General features: G+C 43.2%; 1 protein-coding gene across 2 annotated transcripts; it reads right to left on the bottom strand.

Annotated features, from left to right (window-relative positions):
- Positions 1–329: 329 nt before the first annotated feature.
- On the bottom strand, positions 330–22250 carry ANKRA2 (ankyrin repeat family A member 2). 2 transcript variants are annotated; one of them, XM_077287743.1, is made up of 9 exons: positions 22113–22250; positions 15462–15815; positions 10764–10922; positions 10504–10569; positions 9618–9715; positions 9397–9522; positions 9236–9302; positions 6773–6853; positions 330–2874 (listed from the first exon to the last, which is right to left on the bottom strand). In XM_077287743.1, exons 2-9 carry the CDS (start codon positions 15745–15747, stop codon positions 2819–2821), a joined length of 939 nt encoding a protein of 312 aa, XP_077143858.1. In that variant the 5' UTR covers positions 15748–15815; positions 22113–22250; the 3' UTR covers positions 330–2818. The 2 variants fall into 2 exon arrangements, with proteins under 2 accessions (XP_077143858.1, XP_077143867.1); XM_077287752.1 differs by lacking the exons at positions 330–2874; positions 6773–6853 and adding exons at positions 6986–7004; positions 7250–7337.
- Positions 22251–22287: the final 37 nt, after the last annotated feature.

The raw sequence follows: 22287 nt of genomic DNA, 5'->3' as shown, positions 1-22287 counted from the left end.
CGGTGACTACCCCTTGAAGTTCATCAAGAGAATGCCAAGGGTGTGCAAAGCAGCAATCAAAGCAAAAGGTGGCTACTTTGAAGAACCTAGAATATAAGACATAATTTCAGTTGTTTCACACTTTTTTGTTAAGTATATAATTCCACATGAGTTAATTCATAGTTTTGATGCTTTCAGTGTGAATTTACAATTTTCATAGTAATGAAAATACAGAAAAATCTTTAAATGAGAAGGTGTGTCCAAACTTTTGGTCTGTACTGTATTTGTTGTATCTAATAGTTTAGTGATTGGATTGTGATTGATAACTGCATATCAATGACACAAACACATACAAGAAAAAGGTCTTTATATTTGCATATTCATCTGTAAGATACACACAGCAATATGTCTGTCATCTGCAGTATATACACACACACTACTATAAAGCAGTCATTTAAACATCTGAAGCCACATGGTCAAACACGGAGATACACAAGATAACCAGGAGAGAGCACAAGACATATCACATTACACAGCACTATACTATCTTAGGTTCAGCGATATGGTATCAGTTTGTCGTCTATCTGGTAATGAATGCTAGTGTCTCTAGTCACTACATACAAAATACGAAGACTATTAAAAGTGCATTTTTCTAAAATACATAAATACATAATTTAACATTGTGCAAAATTAAAATAAATAATGCATCACTTCATTTCCATACAGTAAGCGATAAAAGTGTCGTTCATAGAGGAAGAAACAGGACAGGGTGGCGATGTAATAATGGTAATCTACAGCATATTTAACAGATTGAAAATATACTATATGGTCAGGATAAGTGCAAGAATCAAGGGTTCTCTAATCACAAAAAATGGCTGTCACTGCTAATTTGTAGCAATGAATAGGAATACATGAATAGTTGCTGCCTGTTAGTGGTTCTGCACTCTGATTTTTAAAATGAGATTGTGAGTGCACCCTCTACATTTCTGTGCCTTTAAACTGTCTCATTATTCATGGTGACGTATAAGCTCAATATAGTATGTCACATGTATGGGAATAACGACAGAAAAAAAAACAAATGTTCAAATTAAAATATTTTTTCTGGGGATGTAAATATCATAAATGCACCCAAAAATGTAAAGAGGTTCTCCAAGACTAATAAAAATGCCTCATTACATAATTCAAACTGCAACCTGTCTTAGTCATGTATCGGGATGGGCTGCAGTCTGAAAAAACACCGCTCTCAAGACCTGAGTATCAATGAGAGAGGGCATATATCAAAAGCACACATACCGGTGAGCTGCTGGAGAAGTATGTGACAGGAAAACAAAATATATGTTCTCCTTAGGACTCAGGTTGGAGTAGAAGTTCTCACTAAGGTATGTACTTACAACACAACTCCTCTGTCAGTTGAGACACATTTTTCAGAAGCAGTATATTTTCAGACTGCAGCCCATGAGTAGGATGGGCGGCTTTTTGAATTACGCGACGGTGGCCATTTTATTACATTCATGGAGAACCCGTTTAAGGTGATAAACATCTTCTTATACTTAACCTTTTGAATTTCCTCACCGTTCCCCTGCAGCTGTTCATGCACATCTCTATTACTGACACATCATGTCAGCTGCAGGACAACAAGTGTGATGCATCTATAGAGACACACTATAGTTGGCTGTGATTGATCGGCCTTATTCACATAGGAAAAATATGCCATAATAAGTCATGTCACAGTCCTCTACACAGATAAGGTGGGTAACAAATATTTTTTCCATTTTAGGTGTAAAAACTTTTCTTTTTTTTCCCTTCCGACAGGCAAATTAATTAATAAAAGGCATGAAGATGTCACAGAAGTTGGCCGTGAGAGGAGACCAGCTGAAGAGCAGAAGTCCTCATCACGACAGTCTTGGGCTGTCTATGTATTACAAGGGTCTCAAGTGCTGGAGATGCAGTAATCAGGAAGCTCTTCAAGAGGTTGAGATAAGACCCCTTTAAATGAGCAAACTCCAGTTACTCAAAGATTTATGACACAAATGACCAGTCTATAATCCCCAGGTTTTGAGTCTACTGAGAGGTATATAGCACCATCAGACGATTACAATGAGACAATGACATAAAACTGTTCATGATGCGTCACTGGCATTGCTAATGATCATGAGGTCCAGGCATGAAGTGTCTAGAAGTAAACTCGCTGTTATGCTACAGTGAGGGAAGAGGTAACTAGCTTTCACAAATGCCTGACAACCTTCATCTAAGGCCTCATTCTTAGGCCGGATATCATGGTCTGCGTGTGGACCGTAATCCATGGACTGGCCGCAGGACTCCTGACATGAAATTGTCAGCTGTATAGACATTTATGAGGTCAGGAGATCCATGGCCAGACGGGACATCAGTCTGTACACAGACCATGACATACAGATGTGTGAACGCGGCCTTAAATATCAGGCAATTAGGAGTTTTTCTCCCTTCAGTGTAGCAGAGAAAAACCTAAGGGAAGCTGAGAACAGAACTGATCAATCTATAGGATCATTCCTAGCCATCCATTGCATTAGTTGTTGAACCGATTTAGTCTGAGCTTTTACAAAAGAAAAAAAAATAAGAACTGAGCGCTGAATGATTAGGAAGATCACTGGAGCAAAGATTTACATGGGACTGAAATGTATCCTCATGCAGTAGATGATGAGATTCTGCCAGAAGCCGCTCTGTGTCCAACATCAGCAGGAAATATACAGTAAAAAGTGTTAAAACTTCATTCATCCAATGGTGAAAAAAGAATAAGAACACTTCACTGCATGATATAAACGATCCATATCTTCACTCGGTCATATAAAAAAAGGGTCCATTATTCCTTGATACTTTGAAGAAGGTGCAGAAGGTGATTCTCGATGACTTGTTGAACTGAAACAGCAAGAAGGAACCTGTAAGTGTGCGGTCATAGGATGTAACCCAGACACATCAAATATCGGCATCTTACAGAAAAGAAATAAAAGGCAGGATATTTTATTAGGAAAAATCTGTGGAAGAGTGCCTAACCCCCTAAAGAGGTTGTCTGGCCTTAGGCTACAAGTTGGCAGTCACTCTGCAAACTTCCTGGTTTGATAGAATATTTTAGCAATGGCCAACTGCACTTGGGAGGATCTGTCCTCGTCTCCCAGCAAGCCCAACACACAGGATTTTGAGCCAAGTGGGATTTGGATATTATTTATACATCTACATAACAACTAATCAAGGGCATGTCCAAAACATGTGCAATAAGTCCGCACCTTCCTCTCTACAAAGTGGACAGCAGTCGTCAGCCCTAAGACTCATTCTATATAATAATTCAGGAGTCCTGTAGCCTCTGTATAAGAAACACTTCTCTGAGCCGCTTTTATTTGAGACCAATCCTGTCGATTCTAGCACGTCCTCCCACTCTTCAGTGGAAATGCTGCCAATGTCCCTCTCCCACTTGGCCCTGACCAATGCCATTGGATCTTCCCGAATTTTTAACAGCAAGGAGTTATATAATAAAGAAATAATTCCCTCAGTAGTTTTAGCGTGTACCGTAAGATCTAACGGCCTATTAGAGGAAATGGAAAGATCAGAGATGGTTTCTGGAGCCCTTATTGCAAGTATTATAAAAAAAAATTAGAATTACGCAAGCTAAAGGGAACCGATCACCAGAAGACACGCTATTCACCTGTATCCTGCCCCCCGGCCAGGACGGACAGCCAGCCCCAAGCAGAGCCAGTGTCAGCCAGCGCTAGGGGTGGGTTTAAAGCAGCAGCAATGCATACTTTGTGATTAAACGCATGCTGGCGCCACCCTGTGACAGAAACCGCGCACCCGGCTTGCCGACCACAATGCAGAACCAGTGTCAGTCAGGGTCGGGGGTACAGTTTCAGTCATGGGGGCGGTACAGGTGCTGGTTCAGTCACTGCTCTGAGAATACAGAGCGGCGGCTGTAACCGCACCCCCGGCCCTGACTGACATTGGTTCTGCATTTTGGTTGGCTCAGTCAGGGCTGCGGGTGTAGTTATAGCCGCTGGTCTGCATACTCAGCGTGGTGACTGAACCAGCGCTGCTCCCATGACTGAAACGGCAACGCTGCCGAAGAGAATAAAGTTCATTTTCTCCCCGCAGCATTAGGCTACATGCAACATGCAGGCGCCGGCCAGCATAATAACGCTAGTAACCTGCAGATTAAACCCATATCAGGTTAATACAGTATTTTTGTGGTCACAGGTTCCCTGCTTGAGGTGATCACATGAACAAAAATAGCCATTTAAGAACAACTGATAAACTTACATCAGCTCCTGATTTCTCCATTCTCCAAATCCATCCAGATGCTGAAATTCCCTCAAATTAGGATTATTCTAGAGGGGCGTATACTTTGAGCAATCCTTCAATCCAAGCCATTTTTTTTTAAATGTCCACCAAATTTTATGAACTAGGAAGAGGGTGGGATAGCATCTCGAGTTAGCCTTACATTTCTGAGATCCTATAGGACAAGTCTAGCAAATTATCCCCCACTCCCCTCAAATGTACTATTGACCCTGCCTCCCGAGTGCCCTTCAACGTCCATCCTCTAAAATGCTGAAATAGGGAAGCTAAGAAATACCACTTCATATGAGGAAAAGCTAATTCCCCCTGATTTTTAGGAAGCTGCAGTTTTTCCAACTTTATTCTGGGGACCCCTCTTTTCCACATCAAATCTCCGAATATATTATGCATTTTCCTGCACATACAGGACACATGGCATAAGGCACATTTTAATAAAGGTTCACTCTACCCAAAGTAGGCAGTTTCCCGAAAGTGCTTATGGTACTTTATTCCTCATTTTTGTTATCAGAGGGCTGAGATTTAAAGGGATAATCCCATAGCTTTCAGGTATTTAAATTTCTGTATCACAGGAATATTTGACAGACCCTCCCAAAGAGAAGTGTCTATAGTATCTATAGGAAGCAAAGCGGACTTTGACAAATTTATAGTCAGGCCTGAAAAGGTCCCAATCTTTCAATGGCATCCATTATATTTGGAGAGGAGATGTTTGAATTATTAACAAACAATAAAAGTCATCGGCGTATAAGGCAATCCTTTACTCTTTGTTCCCATGCTTAAATCCCCACTTTCCCGGGATGTCTTCTAATGATCCATGCTAACGGTTCAATTGCAAGAGTAAAGGCGATAAAAGGAAGCCCTGTCTTGGACCCCTAAAAAGCTCAAAACCATCAGACATCTCCCCATTAGCCCTTACTTTAACCATCGGGGACTGGTATAATAGCATAATCCATTTGATAAAGTTGGGGACCAAACTCCACCTCCTTTAAAACAGTCCACATATAACACCCTTCCGTCAAAGGCCTTAGTGGCATCTAGGGAGATAATTTCTTGGGTCAAGCTGAGCCGCTTGCAAATTTTAGGAAAACCCTACATTAATTAATGGCCATTGATTTTGAGGTCATGAACTCAGCCTGGTCAGGATAAATAACAGAGGAGATGACCATTCTTAACCATGTTGCCCGGATTTTCGTGATGTTAGATGTCAATAATGATATAGGTCTATACGAATCTGGTAATTTTTTTCCTTCTCTCTTTAGGAATAGTCACAATTATTGCCTCACGCAGGGAACTTGGTAGTTCCCCCAGACAAGGACGCATTATTAATAATTTCCAAGTATTATTGTCCCAATACCTCCTCAAACAGTTTGCATGAGGGTGCCTTGTCGTTGGGCATCTTCCTCACTTCCTGCTGCACTTCCTCCAATGAAATTGGCCTTTCTAGAAATTCCCTATCATTGTCGCCCAGAACTGGGAGACCAATCCCAGCTAAATTTTCTGAAAGATCATGATTGTCCGTCCATCTGAGGGCATCCTTTGGATTCTCAAAAAATCTAGATGATCCCAGAGCGACCACCCTCAACTTCGCAGGATAGATCATGGAATGTTGCAGGCCCATTGCACGCATTCTTCTTTTGATATCTTGGAACGTGGCTCTCTTGCGCTGAACTTCCATCGAAAAATATGGAAAGAAAAATCTTTTGCCCGCGAAGACTAATATTTTGTTTCTCCTGTGTCTTCCTCAGAATAATGTCTCGATCCTTCATATGGTGGATTTTAATCAGAATAGGCCTAGGAGGTCTACCCACTGGTCCCGGTCTCGTGGGGACTCTGGGCGCTCTCTCCACTGCAAACAAAGGAGTGAGGGTCACTTTTCCAAAAGTGTCAAGCTGCTATTTGTCAAAAAAAAAAAATGTTAGGGTCACTCCCCTCTACTTTCTCCAGTACCCCAACCAGCCTAATGTTACTACGTCTTTGACGATTTTCAAAGTTGTTGACCTTAGATAGTAGGGCCACCACAGCCTGGGAATGACTTTGGATGTCCTTATGAATGTTGCAATCAACTGATAGTGATGGAAAAGATGAAGGCTTCGCCTAATAATGAAAGATTCCCAAGATTTAATAGGATATATAGACGGGCTATTTAACAAATACCTGTATGAAGCGTGTTATTGCCATTGGACAATGGGCTATTCGGTAATCTACGCAGCCACCTTGTGTCTAGATGTTGTGTGAGATCTATCCATAAATCACCCATTATACAGTAAGGACATGTCCTCAGATATTTACAGCATGGCTTTCTATTGACTTAGTGACGTTACAGCATTTTCGCAATATTGACCACATACTGACAGGAAGGAGCATGATGCCGCGCTCGCTGCTTATGTGGGAGGAAATACAATCACTTCTGTGTGCACAAGATGAATAGCTTTGGACCTGGACCCAGAGGGTTGTTTGCTGCAGGTACATAACTTACCACTCCTGTGGCCCAGAGCGACAGACAGGTCCATGGAGTTGTAGCCAGAGTCAGTCTCAATGGTTGGATCTGCCCCATTCTCTGCCAATAACAACATATCATTCAGCTAAAGTCAATACCAGGCTCGAAAAATTTCCCCAAAATAGTTTCCCACATAACTACCCACCTGTGACCAGATCTGTCTGATGGGACTACCTGTATACTGGTAATCTGCTTTTGTTTAACCATTTACCTAGTATTTAGGAACACAACTAAATGTGAAATTCTAAATGATACAGAAACAATATTATATCCCCATACCGACACACTTTCTGAGAGTAGACCCCCAGCAGGTTGTGAAAAAGCTACCGACAACTTTCCAATCATCAATGGCATTTTTGTATCGAAGTGCAATATTTTGTAAAACAGATAAAATGTAATGTGTGTGGCTAAGGCTGACCCAAGCAGACTATTGTTTCCTAGATTTTGGATTTTCACCTTGTCGGATTCCTTGGTCTACAGACGTCGTAATAAGAGAGTGCTGCTGTATGAGTTTGTCCAAGCAGAAGCCTAGATATGACACCGCCTAATAAAAAAAAAGTACATGTACCGTACTCACACAAGCTACCTATGCCTGGCTACATGCACATTTTAATTTTATTTATTTTAATTGCTTACATAGCGCCATTAATTCCACAGCGCTTTGCACACATTATCATCACTGTCTCCATTGGGGCTCACAATCTACATTCCCTATCAGTATGTCTTTGGAGTGTGGGAGGAAGCAAGAGAACCTGGAGGAAACACGGGAAGAACATACAAACTCCTTGCAGATGTTGTCCTTGGTGGAATTTGAACCCAGGACCCCAACGCTTCAAGGCTGCAGTACTAACCACTAAGCCACCGTGTTGTCCTACATCACTAAATATTCACCAGAACTGGAAAGATCAAAGATCTCGAAGACCCAGATGCTGGTGAACACGTAGCACAGACCTGACTAATGGTCTGATTTAGTACAGGGGGTGATCTCCTCACTCTTTGGTAGAACCCCCCCCCCCCCAAACCAAAAAAAAATGCACCCACTAAATGTGAGCTTTCTTAAGGAGGTCACTTTCAGCTTTCCATCAAGAATACTGAGTCTGGTATCATTTAAAAGTCAACGTTCTAGACAATGATCTGGGTTAATATAAAATAAAGAACTAAATTAATCCTAATTTTCTTTCTTTTAGAAAATGTTTAAATCGATGACATTCTACATAAGTCCTTGGCATTGAAAGCATTAGAATATGTGATAACCTAAGGGCATCAAATTGCAGATTGCATATAGGGCGGGCGACATGGCTTGTTTTCCACCAGAGCTGAATCTGATCCGTTTTCAGAGGATTCAGAGCTCAATTCACAGCCATGTTGGGAGTTAGGAATAGATGATAAGCACAGCTTAGCCAAGGTCTTATGACACAGAGGAATTGTACGTTTCCTGTCTGGTGTAAAGACAGCACTTTCCGACATGGAATCCATTACTACAGAGAAGACAGGGAACACTACATATGCTGGAGTGTCATGTTCCCTGGAGAACGTGGAGTTAGACAGTCACGTCGGGTAAAGAATAGTGGGACTTCTTTAGAGATGGTGTGATTTGTGTCCCATATTAAATGTATTTAGTTTCCTTTGGTGCTGAAGAGATTAACGACTCTTTCTATGCTGCTCAGAAACACGTAGCCCTATTTCAGCTGCTTCTGATATGGTCATTACTAGTGATGAGCGAGTATACTCGTTGCTCGGGTTTTCCAGAGCACGCTCGGGTGGTCTCCGAGTATTTGTTAGTGTTCGGAGATTTAGTTTTCATCGCCGCAGCTGAATGATTTACAGATATTAGCCAGGCTGAGTACATGTGGGGGTTGCCTGGTTGCTAGGGAATCCCCACATGTAATCAATCTGTCTACTAGCTGTAAATCATTCAGCTGCGGTGATGAAAACTAAATCTCCGAACATTAAAAAATACTTGGAGGTCACCCGAGCGTGCTCAGGAAAACCCGAGCAACGAGTACACTCGCTCATCACTAGTCATTACCTCTTCCTATAAAAACTGGTCAGACCTTCTTGTCACGAATGGTGAAAAATACATCTTCCAGTGCTGTGTGCTAAAGCTAAGTGGTTGGAATAGAGTTGTTGTAGAGGTGCTCTGTGGTTTGCTGTAGTACATGTGTGTTTATCTCCTGGTCCCTGTTCCCATTTAGTTTCTTCCTCCCTGTCCCTATCCTCCTTCTTACTGTTGGTTAGTGCTTTTGTATACTAGAGGTTTTCTGTTATCTCTGTTTTGTCTTGTTTACCTTACATTTCTGTCCCATGCCACATGGGGAGGGGACAGATCAGGGTTTAGTAAATTCGGAGACTCAGGCCTCTCTACCTTTAAGAGTACCCCCGGGAGAGGTGTAAACCATAGTGCCAAGTATCACTACACCCAAACATCGCTCAGATACTCACCTAGAAGAATTTTCACACATTTCACATGATTCCCATGGACGGCATATAACAAGGGTGTTCCTCCATTCTGTAAAGAAGAAGGTGTAATGATGTAGACAAAGTAAATCTTTGTGCTCATCTTACTACATGCATTTTTTTATACTTTCATGTAATGATCTTACCCAGTCATACTCGTTCACATCCACTCCACATTCCACCAGCATTTTCACAATATCTGTGTAGCCTTTACTACATGCCAGGGACAGAGCACTTTCGCGCCCTTTCCCGAGGACTTGAGGATCCGCACCCTAAATAAAGGATAGAGATCAGAGTATAAATATATTTTTAGAGCTTTTTGTATTCAAAATGTGCAAATTATTTTAAAGCTCTTTCAATTTCTTACATTCTGAAGTAGAAACTCCACAACGGCGATTTGTCCATGAGCTGCGGCCCACATCAGCGGTGTGAATCCTTCTTCATCCGTTAGGTTGATCACGTTTTCTGGTAGGAAGTTAAAGAATTTTTTTTCAATAGACTTCATAGGTGATGAGTGCCAGCTCAGTGGGCATTCAACTAATGAGACACCCAACCAATCCTCAGCCCCCCCCACCGATCCTCAGCCCACCTACCACCACCTCACCACTAGGACAGCAGTAAGGAGTAGTATGAATGGAGCAGAGATGACACTTGCATGGCACTGCACCATTCCATGTCTATAGGGGCTGACGGAACAGGCTAGAAATGTACTAAACCATTTCCGTCTGCCAAAGGCCTCAGTGGACCACCTCTGCACATGCTTTAATGCCACTCCATGTAACATAAATGGTTAAAATTGCAAAGCATTTGCGAAAACAAGCAAATTTGTAATGTACTTATTGGAAAATATCCTCTCCGTTCTCAATGGAGGATATTTTAATTTTGCTTACCGGTTACCAGCCTTCTAGGCAAGGAGCACAGCGCTGACAATATCTTCTCTATAGAGCTTGTAAGCGCTACTCTGAAGTGTGCCAGAATCACTGGATCCGGCCAGCAAGCATGCCGCTGACGCTGCAGAGATAAAGCTGCCTCTGCTTACACCATGGGCTCTCATTGTCCAACAGTCGGGAACGCACTGCCCCCCACACCAGCGGAAGCCAGCAGGAAGGTGTGCTCCTGCAGATAATGAGTATAAACCTTTAAACTCCCTCTAGCCACTGTCTTGCAGCTGGAGGTAAATGGAAGACCAGATTGCCCAACCTTAAGAGCTTTTGCGGTAAGGTTCCTGGCCAGCAAGGAGTTTTATGCTTTACCCTGTTCAAGACGACTTGCCAGATACACCATCTCCCCCTGAGCAGCCAACTGGTGAACAGACAGAGCTGTGCAAGAGACAAAAACGGAGTTAACAGCATAGGAAACGTAATAATTCTAGTCCTGGATGGATTATCTTCACGTTTATATGGACGATAACATCCTATTAGTAATAATGCATATCCTGAAATAACAGGCCCATCTGCCAAGTGAAGGCGCAGCAGAGGACATGACGTGAGAAGATGGAGAGCCGAGTACTCACAATTCACCAGCAGGGGTGTAGTGGACACCTCGTTGCCTCGATGCTTGTTCGTCAGTGTGGTGGACTGCTTGATGGGGGAGAAATGTTTGGTGGTTGATGGGGTGTACACATGTCTGACCTGTATACCGGGGGACGGCGACGTGTGGATATTGCATTCAGCTGGAAAGTAAAGGAGAAGGCATTATCAAACAAATCCTGTTTGATGAGATAAGACGACGACTGGAGTAATTGTTAGGATATTAAAACATTGTTAACAGATGCTATACAACTTCAGAAAAAGACCTATTGTGCAAATCAGGTTTTTTGTAAAAAAAAAAAAATATATATGTATATTTTTTTTTTCAGATTACAATCTGTATTATAAAATAAAATTGCAATCTTGGAAATTTCACACTGGTCAATGGGGCTGGTTTCGACTTGCACATCCTGTCATCTCGGGAAGAGTTTTCAGCAGCCTCATTATGATGACAGACAGAATTTTAATTAACAAAAAGCTGCATTCTGTAATGCAAACATGAAATTGGAATTGCATTACAGCTCTAGAAAATAGGAAAAAACAAAGATATTTAGCGCATAAATTGGACAATTCATGTATGCCCAGCAGCCACGGCAAGCTGATCTTCTTTGCTGGGAACCTAATCTAATATGACTACTCTCATGGGCTAATACAGCCTACATTTATGTGGGTTGATAGGATCCTGCTGTAATTAAAACTGCCATAGGCTGATGTGTGGAGTGCTCGGTCAGGGAGCCTATGTATACAAATAGAAAAACACTGACTGTCACTTCCAAACAGAAAACTGGTGTGAACAGGTGCAAACTAAAGGTACCGTCACACTCAGCGACGCTGCAGCGATATAGACAATGAGCCGATCGCTGCAGCGTCGCTGTTTAGGTCGCTGTAGAGATGTCAAACACAGCAGCTCCAGAACGATGCAGGAGCGATCCTGTGACGTAACGGTGACTCACTTATCGTTCTCACAGGTCATTAGCTCCATGTTTAGCATCCGGCCCTGCGCTTAGTAACCCGATGTTTACCCTGGTTACCAGTGTAAAATATCGCTGGCATCGTTGCTTTTGCTGTCAAACACAACGATACACGCCGATCTGACGACCAAATAAAGTTCTGGACTTCTAGCTCCGACCAGCAATATCACAGCGGGATCCAGATCGCTGCTGCGTGTCAAACACAACGAGATCGCTATCCAGGACGCTGCAACGTCACGGATCGTTCTCGTTGTAAAGTTGTTTAGTGTGAAGGTACCTTTAGAGTAGCCATCTCCATATATACTCTATATAAACAGAAGCGAAAAATTGCCATTGTATTCGCATTTTAGGAAACACCTGTCTTTATTTCCTGGAGTGCCTTTCCAATGCTGCTGACCACCCAGAAATATCCAATGCAAAAATGAGACGGACAGGAACATCCAATAATAAAAAATATTCAAGCTTTATTTCAAATACATATCTGTAAAATCCATACACGGATGATGTGGTGCAGGAAATGCTCTGACTCCTCGTTTCTGGCGCCTACTGCACCCTTAGTCATAAAGCTCTATGTGCCAAAAACGAGTCAGAGCATTTCCTGCACCACATCATCCTTGCGTGGATTCTACAGATATGTATTTGGAATAAAGCTTGAAGATTTTAGTTGCACTCTGTAGCGCTATAGCATACAAACATGAATTGAAATAGGAAAAAAAATAAAGCTTCTTAGCGCATAAATTGGCCAATTCATTAGTGATGAATGAACGTGCTCAGATAACGTCTTATCCGTGGACGCTCAGGTGTTATCCTAGTATCCTGTAGTGCTCATATATTATGTTCGAGTCCATGAGGCTGCATGATTTGCGGCTGTTAGACAGCCTGAACATGTGGGGATTCCCTAACAAACAGGCAATCCTGTATGTGTTGAGGCGGTCTAACATTCACAAATTGTGCATCCACAGGGAAGCAAGCATAATATACGAGCACACCCAGATGCTCGGATAACACCTTATCAGAGCACGTTCGCTCGTCACTACAATTCATTTATGCCCAGCAGCCAATGACAAGGCGATGTTCTTTGTTGGGAACCTAATCTAATGTGACACCTCTGCACAAAAGTTTTCTGATTTTATTTTTGTCTTTTAATATACAGATTAAATACTTTTCTATTGCACTTGATTGGGATTTCAAACACAACGAAGCCAAATATGTTTATTTTTCTTATTTATTTCTGTGATAGATAGAGAAAAAAAAGAGAGAGATAGACAGATAGAGATATAGAGAGAGATAGAGAGATTCTCATGCAGTATGTCAGGGTGCTTGGAGACAGATGTCGGACACAGCCAGCATATGACTGTGACAGCAGAGATCAGCGCTAGCCTTTTAAATGCCACTGTCAATCACTGACAGCAATATTTAAATAGCATGATCACTGGTGCACATGCTCATCAAGACCCACTGGCCACCCACGACGTGATTGCAGGGGATCAATAGGTTACCATGACAGCCAGGGCCTCCTAAAGGCCCCCAATAACTGACATCTTGGTACTTCTTTGTAGCTGAGCAGACCACGATTAAACTATACATTGCGGTATTGTAAAGGAAATTGTAACCACAAAAAGGGTAATAATTATTAATTAAGATATGATGATGTTATAAAAACCCCAGTGAAAACAACAGAAACTGAGTGGAATCCACTCCTACCATGGAGAAAAAGAACCAAACACCTAAAGCATGGATACCAGTCCCAGAAAAAGGAAACCAAAGCAGGGTATATGTATAATTGTATATATTTTATTAGTGGTAATAATACATATAAATAAAAGTGCACATGTTGGATAACAAGATTAAAATAGAATCTCCAAAGGAATTATTATATAGTAGCCAAATAGGCCTGCGGTGTACCAAAGGGAAATAAACCGTTGTATAGTTATGTATATGTCTCCCAAAAGCTAAAATACATAAAAACGTGGAACATTAAAGGATAAAAAAGTTACCCATAATAGGGATATAAAGGAAAGTGACAAAAGTGCAAAGTGCAGACGTGCAATCAAGGAAAGTGAAAATCACAAATCTATTAAGTGCGTTGCACACAAAAGGCAATTAAGTGGCCAATGCAAAAATGGAGGACATATACCTGATGGTGACACCGTATCCAACACAACGCACCCCGACGCGCGTTTCGGATACACGATCCTTCGTCTACCCCCTGACGAAGGATCGTGTATCCGAAACGCGCGTCGGGGTGCGTTGTGTTGGATACGGTGTCACCATCAGGTATATGTCCTCCATTTTTGCATTGGCCACTTAATTGCCTTTTGTGTGCAACGCACTTAATAGATTTGTGATTTTCACTTTCCTTGATTGCACGTCTGCACTTTGCACTTTTGTCACTTTCCTTTATATCCCTATTATGGGTAACTTTTTTATCCTTTAATGTTCCACGTTTTTATGTATTTTAGCTTTTGGGAGACATATACATAACTATACAACGGTTTATTTCCCTTTGGTACACCGCAGGCCTATTTGGCTACTATATAATAATTCCTTTGGAGATTCTATTTTAATCTTGTTATCCAACATGTGCACTTTTATTTATATGTATTATTACCACTAATAAAATATATACAATTATACATATACCCTGCTTTGGTTTCCTTTTTCTGGGACTGGTATCCATGCTTTAGGTGTTTGGTTCTTTTTTTCATTGCGGTATTGTAGTATATGGTATAAAGGATGAAATGGTTGCAGATTAAAATCCACTAGGACTTTACTATACAAGTTTTTTTATTGCCATAATTGTCCTGGAGAATCTTGTTGCCGGGTCATTTTTACTGCACACTGAACGCTGTAAAAACAAGACCCTATAAACAATAGTGGAACTGCAGTTTCATCACAATTTCACCCCACTTGGAATTTTGTTCCCATTTTTCAGTACATTAAATGGTACAATGAATGGTGTCATTCAAAACTACATCTCGTCCTGCAAAAAAACAGGCTGTCCTACGGCTAGATCGATGAAAGATAAAAAAACGGAAGGAAAAAAAAAGAACAGAAGTGAAAAATTGGCCGCTCTCAAGGGATTTAGGCTACTTTCACACTAGCGTCGTGCACTGCACGTCGCTATGCATCGTTTTGCAGAAAAAACTCATCCTGCACAAGTGCTTTCAGGATGCGTTCTTTCTCCATAGACTTTTATTAGCGACGCATTGCCACACGTCGCAACCGTCGTGCAACGGTTGCGTCGTGTTGCGTCGTAGGTCGGCACAAAAAAAGTTACATGTAACTTTTTTTGTGCGTCGATAGCGTCTTTTCCGACCGCGCATGCACGGCCGGAACTCCGCTCCCGCCTCCCCGCACATCACAATGGAGCAGCGGATGCGATGTAAAACAGCATCTGCTGCCCCCGTTGTGCGGCGCTTCCACACTATGCGTCGGTGAGCTGCAACGTCGCATAGCGACGTGCAGTGCACGAGGCTAGTATGAAAGTAGCCTTAGTGAGGTAAGCACCTTCAGAGATGCCAGCAGAGAGGATTTTCTACTGATATCGGAGAGATGATAGTTGGTGTCCCAGCCATCAGCCCAGTGTAACACATTTCTGACCATCTCCTGTCTCCATGTCCTTCTGCTCCTCAGCTTGAACATCACATAAATCCTCTGCTGTACTTTTTTGACTGTGGAGAGACCATATTGATGCAGGTGATCACTCACCTTTAAATAGGACGGAGGCTACTTCCAGGTCAGAGTTTACTTGATCTTGGATATTCTTACTGTCTTCTTCATTCAAGGACTTGACGAAGCGAGAACAGACATTCATGTCAAATCTATTTGGTAAAATGAATTTCATTCCCATGGCTACGTTCTGAGCGCTTCCTTCTTCTGAGTTGGACTCCATCACGTGTTCCACTTTGATGTCAGGCATGCCGGACAGACAGAAGCTTACACACTCTTCACCCGACAGCTCAGCCGAGCCCTCCAGATTGTTCAAGGAGGACATGGTTTGTCAGAGACTCATTTAAAGTCTCGGGTGTCAATTCTGCATCTTCAGATTGGGCCGACCGGGATCTATAAATAAGAAAACAGAAAACATTGAAGTGATAAAGATGCAATGCTTAAAGTGGAAGTCCAGGAATGGACCATGGCTGATCTATCCATAGGAGGTCATCAATATGAGGTTGGTGAAGGTCTGACACCTAGCACTTCCACTAATCAGCTGAAAACCAGTGCTGCAGTAATGCTGCTTTTTCAGAAAAAAAAAGCAAAACAACTGAATGAAGAAAATGTAAAAAAAGAAAGGAAAAAGAGCCTGTCTTTTTTTCTACAAAAACGTCTTGTAAGAGACCACCCATGATCAATGATGCCAAATAGACTTCCCTCATGGACTGGATGACAATTTACATGATGTATCTGCACAAAGGGTGGCACTACCAGACCCATGGATAAGAGTGGCGCTGGCTTTGGAATAATGTGAAGATATTGGTATCTTACCTACATGTCCTAGTCAAAACCTCATTCATATCACTGTTGATTTGTTAAAGGTTTTGCTGAATTTCCAGTAACAAATCTCTGAGTTGTATCACAGGGATGTTAGTGCTCTGTACAGGAAATCAGTGGAGGTGGGAGATCACACGTCGGATATGTGCTTGATTCGCGTTAGAATTTTTTAAGGCACAGACAGACGGCGGTATTTCTCATGCGAGGATCGCACTGTGTAGTTCGGCAACTCTCGGAGCCGAGTGTGACAGCTGCATAGAAATACATCACGCTCGGGTCAGGAGAGGCGCCAGGTCAGTCTTTGCAGTGCGCTCCTCGCGCAAGAACTCCAGCCATCTGGCTGTCCCCTAATTCTGGAAGTCTATACATCATGGAGGTACAAATATCATGAGAGCTTTACAATGTCTGAACAGACCCATGTAGGGGTCCTATAAATCAGAACACAGTTCATACTGACTGCACCTTTCCACCAACTATGGCAGCACGAGTAGGAGGATGGAACTCTCCCTCTATCTGACCACCATCTACCTACTTTCTCATCACTGTCCTCCACACCTCTCACCCATGACCAGCAACATGCACACCCCCGCAGAAACCTCGCACATCTAGACCCTCGCCCATCTAGACCCTCGCACACTCTGACTCGGCATTGGAAGAAAACGCAAGATGATTTCACTGCACTCAAACAAGCAACACTCACATTCAAATCAGCTCTCACCTCTGCTAAACAGGCCTACTTTACATCCCTCGCATCTTCCCAATCCCACAACCCCAAACAGTTGTTCAACACCTTTAACTCCCTCCTCCGCCCACTACTGCCCCCTCCGACTTCCCTAATCGTTTCTGAGGACTTTGCCACGCACTTTAAAAATAAGATAGACCAAACAAGGCAAGTCGTTTGTATGCCAGACCAATGCTCAAACCTCATAACTTCCCTCTCCGAAATCACTGTAGGAGACCTTGCTCATCTTCTCTCCAAATCACACCTCACCATTTGTGCACTTGACCCCATCCCATCCCACCTCCACGCCAACCTCACCACCACACTAATCCCATCCCTAACCCATCTCTTCAATCTATCACTAACTTCTGGTACCTTCCCCTCTGCCTTCAAACATGCCACAATCACACCTGTCCTCAAAAAGCCATCCCTTGACCTGAGCACTATGTCCAGCTACCGCCCCATATGTTTGCTCCCATTTGCTTCCAAACTACTCGAGCAGCACGTCCATGCTGAACTTTCCTCTCAACTTGCATCTAACTCTCTCTTCGACAACCTACAATCTGGCTTCCGTCCCTACCATTCCACTGAGACTGCCCTGACCAAACTTACGAATGACTTACTTACAGCCAAAGCTAACAGACAATTCTCTATACTCCTCCTTCTAGACCTGTCCTCTGCCTTCAACACAGTTGACCACTGCCTCCTACTACAGATCCTCTCTTCCTTTGGTGTCAAAGACCTTGCCCTACCCTGGATCTCCTCATACCTTACCAACCGCACATTTAACGTTTCCTACTCCCATACTACCTTTTCATCTCACCCCCTCTCTGTTGGTGTCCCTCAAGGCTCTGTCCTAGGACCTCTTCTCTCCTCAAGCTATACCCTTGGCCTGGGACAACTCAAAGTTCTATGGCCTCCAGTACCATCTATATGCCGATGACACTCAGATCTACCTCTCTGGCCCAGATGTCCCCTCTCTGCTCTCCAGAATCCCAGAGTGTCTATCAGCCCTATCCTCCTTCTCCTCTTGCTTCCTCAAACTTAATGTGGACAAATCTGGACTAATTATTAGTGATGAGCGAGTATACTCGTTGCTCGGGTTTTCCAGAGCATGCTTGGGTGGTCTCCGAGTATTTGTTAGTGTTCGGAGATTTAGTTTTTATTGATTCAGCTGCTTGATTTACAGCTATTAGCCAGCCTAAGTACATGTGGGGGTTGCCTGGTTGCTAGGGAATCTCCACATGTAATCAAGCTGTCTAGCAGTCGCAAATCATCTAGCTGCGACAAGAAAAACTATATCTCCGAACACTAACAAATACTTGGATACCACCCGAGTGTGCTCGGGAAAACCTGAGCAACGAGTATATTCGCTCATCACTACAAATTATCTTTCCTTCATCTTGCACACCTTTCCTACCTGATCTATCTATCACAATAAATGAATTCATACTTTCCCCTGTCCCGGTAATCCGCTGCCTCGGAGTAACCCTTGACTCTGCCCTATCCTTTAAACCGCACATCCAAGCTCTGGCCACCTCCAGCTCAAAAATATTTCCAGAATCCATCCTTTCCTCAACCCTCACTTTACCAAAATGCTTGTGCATTCCCTAATCATCTCCCGCCTCGACTACTGCAACATCCTCCTTTGTGGCCTACCCTCTAACACTCTCGCACCCTTACAGTCTGTCCTTAACTCTGCTGCCCGACTAATTAATCTCTCTCCTTGCTACACTCCTGCTTCCCCTCTTTGCAAATCCCTTCACTGGCTCCCAATTTCCCAGCATATCCAGTTTAAACTACTAACACTGACCTACAAAGCCATCCATAACCTTTCTACTCCGTACATTTCCAAACTAATCTCTCAGTATCTTCTCTCACGTAATCTCTGGTCCTCCCAAGACCTCCTTCTCTCCTCCACGTTTATTCGCTCCTCACCCAATCGCCTCCAAGACTACTCCCGAATATCCCCCATCCTCTGGAATTCTTTGCCCCAACACGTCCGGTTATCCACCACATTTGAATCCTTCAAAAGAAACCTGAAAACCCACCTATTCAAGAAAGCTTACAACCTGTAATGACCACACTGCCACCTCAACACCATCGGAGCTACTGCAACCCCCGACCTACTGTCTCCATCCCCACCATCCTGTAGAATGTAAGCCCGCAAGGGCAGGGTCCTCGCCCCTCTGTACCAGTCTGTAATTGTTAGTTCACTGTAAGTGATATTTGTATTTTGATGTAACCCCTTCTCATGTACAGCACCATGGAATTAATGGTGCTATATAAATAAATAATAATAATAACAACAACAACATGTTGCAAAGGGCTTGCTCATACCTATACGGTATTACTATTAGTCCTCCACAGCCTAAAGGGAATGTGTCCTTAGAAAAGGCCCTATTTTTAAGTTAGGCTTCTCTGTTACATTTAATTTTTTTTGCTTTCGACATCACAATTTTTAGTGAAAAAAAAAAATAGAAATCTTGTCATTTCCACGCTGGCCACCAGGGAAACTCTAGACTCGCACTTTCTGTTCTTGCATGAAATCCACATGTACATTAGCAGCAATAGACTGATACAAACCTATATTTTGTACTGAAGCAACTAATGCCCCTATGGAAAGCTCGTTATGAAGGGAGGAGGTGAACGACAGCAGTGAAATCGCCTATTGTGATTGGTGGATACTGTGTTATCTGCTGTTTATAGAGCTGTTAACTGTCATTGTACTGCTGTCTGTGATGATAATGAGGCTACTGAAAACTTCACAAAAGGACAACAAGTACGAGTCTACAATAACCTCTGTAAGCACTTTGAAAATTGCAAGATTACTAATTCAGTTTTTAATACAGATTGTGAAAAAAAATAATCATTACAATGAAAAAGATACATGGAACACAAGAAACTGATGACACGCTCCATGTAAGTGAAACCGAGATTTGATGTGAATATCGGATTTCATTCTAACACTGGGAGACAAGATCTTTAAGCAGATCTCGTCATTTTGAAGCCGTCTTTGGTCAGCATTTTGTTGCCTGACATTGAGGCATGTAAGGTCTAAGACTTCTGGTTTTTAGGTTTGTTACGGTATTTATTGCATATAAGAAGAAAAAAGGAACAATTTCTATCAGTGTGCAGTATCCAGTTTTCATCCACTTTGGGGTAATGTGCCAATCCTCTTTTCTCGTATGCAAAAAAAGAAAAAAATTCCAAGACTCTCGTATCTATTAATCAGACAAAAAAACTGTAGACTCTCTGATGACACTTGACTGATATCCGTTTTTTCACAGACCCATTAAATTGGTAAATTTGATCCATTACTTGAATCAAATTCGGATCAGACTCCTTTTATTCTTACCACTGAATCTACAGAAAAACACAGACGTGTGCACAGACCCACAGATTGTAACGGGCACCTGGAACAAACACTGACGTGTCAGGGAGAATGCGATGTCCGAGTTCTCTGTATAATGGAGGTGGCGACCATTAATACCAACAGAGCTGACCCAGCACCAGCTGTGTGATACAGAGGACACTCCGCCACAATGGTCTGGGCGACTTATAATCTCAGCATCTTAGAGGGGTTTTCCACTACTATTTGACTCCCTTACATACTGTATGTAGTAATAATAAACATATTAGAAAAGTGATTATTACCTAGGCTGCTACTATGTGCGCATCTCTGGGTGGGTCATATAACCCTTAAAGAGGTTGTCCACTACTTTAGCATTGATGACCTATCTTTGATCGAACCCCACTGATCAGCAGTTACAGGTCTCGGCAGCCTCCGGCCATAAGTACCAGTCTGCGGAGCTGCCTGTCTTCTGATAGTGGTGGAGACTTGGTACTACTATTGATTTGAATAAGAGGCTGATATGCAGCACACTGACACAGCCACTATGAGAAGAAGCACAGCCCGGCAAGTACTTCTGGCCGCTGCCATCAATAACAGCTGATCAGCGGGGGTGCCGGGTGTTGGATCCTGACCAATCAGACATCGATGCCCTATCGTAAGGATAGCTCATCAATGCTAAATTAGTGAACAACATATTTAATTATCAGGTCACCTCTGCTTTCTGATTTTGGCACTGGAATCAAGCAAAATTACAAAGGGGTTAGCTGACTTTAAATGATTGACAGGAGTCGCAGAGGTACAGTCCTCCTCTGCATGGATCCTGCCGATGCTTGGGAGAATTGACCCCCGTTGACAGTTAATGTGGTGCACTGCTTGTCATTAGATGACATATCACACGGCTTGTCAACTGGCGACGCGCTAAACCCACATGCACCATGCATTGCCAAGCTGAGACTGGGCTTCACTCTCCTCCTCCGCCTGGATCCTGCTGAGGCTTTAGAGCGCCAGACCCTTCAGCTGACAAGCCCTGTAATGTGTTGTCTAGCGAAAAGCAGCCCTTGTCAACTGAAGGGTCGGTGCTCCAAAGCATCCGCAGGATCAAGGCAGAGGAGGAGATCCAGGCAGTCCAGAACGTGTATGCTCAGACGCCTGTCAATCACTGAACGATAGCGCCGCCTATTAATAACATCCTCAGATCAGAAGCCAAGGCTCAGGACACAGAGGGTTACGTGACCCACAGACAGCCAATCAGAGACGCAGCGCAGATGAGACCAGTATATTACATAACTGATGGTTAGGACATATGGAAGGGGGCACATAGTGTTAGAAGACCCCGACACGTCCTACATGCTGCAGTGGGTAACAAGCCGGCAGATACGGGCACCGTCACCTTAACAGGAAGAACAAAATTTGTTTCTCAGAATAAAGCGACACAACAATGGCTGCAGGTAAGGGACGTACTAAAAAGAATGAAGAAAAGGAATAAATAAAAAGAAGAATGAACATAAGTACGTCACTGTAGGAAATATGGATTTCACTGTGCAAGACTAAAAGTATAGAACGTGATGAGGACATAGCATGGTATATACGGGAGTGCCGGCCCCGGGAAGGAGCTCCCCATCACACCGGCCACTCCTGCCTGCAGGGCCCGGGGGACAGCTCCACCTGAGCCACCAGTGTGACCCCCCATGTGCAGAGGAGCAGCATTCCGTGCCGCCCTCACCAGCCCGGGGACAGGAGCAGTGACGGCCACCGGTGCACTCACCAGCTGCCGCTCTCCCCCAGCACTTACCTGATCGGAACGCTATTGTTATATTATTGTCCCTCGTCACTTCCCGTGTGACGTCATCCAGACGCGACCCCCTGCCTCGGCCCTCTCTGCTGTCCCCGTGTTCTCGGGCTCGCTGGACATTGCTGGCTCCGCCATCCGTCCGCCTCGCTGTCAGTTCCATCTGTTCTCACTCAGA

The sequence above is a fragment of the Ranitomeya variabilis genome, chromosome 1 (genome assembly GCF_051348905.1).
Source record: "Ranitomeya variabilis isolate aRanVar5 chromosome 1, aRanVar5.hap1, whole genome shotgun sequence".
In the NCBI taxonomy this organism is placed as follows: Eukaryota; Metazoa; Chordata; class Amphibia; order Anura; family Dendrobatidae; genus Ranitomeya; species Ranitomeya variabilis.
The sequence above is the reverse complement of the archived record's forward strand: the minus strand, read 5'-3'. Positions and strand labels throughout refer to the sequence as shown.

What these genes read in the sequence shown, in the direction of transcription:
- ANKRA2 (XM_077287743.1), bottom strand. Translation starts at nt 15,747, where the DNA reads ATGTCCTCCTTGAACAATCTGGAGGGCTCGGCTGAGCTGTCGGGTGAA. An exon ending in TGGAGTTTCTACTTCAGAAT is followed by an intron (nt 9,523 to 9,617) that starts GTAAGAAATTGA and finishes TCCTTTATTTAG; the next exon opens with GGTGCGGATCCTCAAGTCCT. An exon ending in CGCTCTGGGCCACAGGAGTG is followed by an intron (nt 2,875 to 6,772) that starts GTAAGTTATGTA and finishes TTGCTGTTTCAG; the next exon opens with TTCAACAAGTCATCGAGAAT.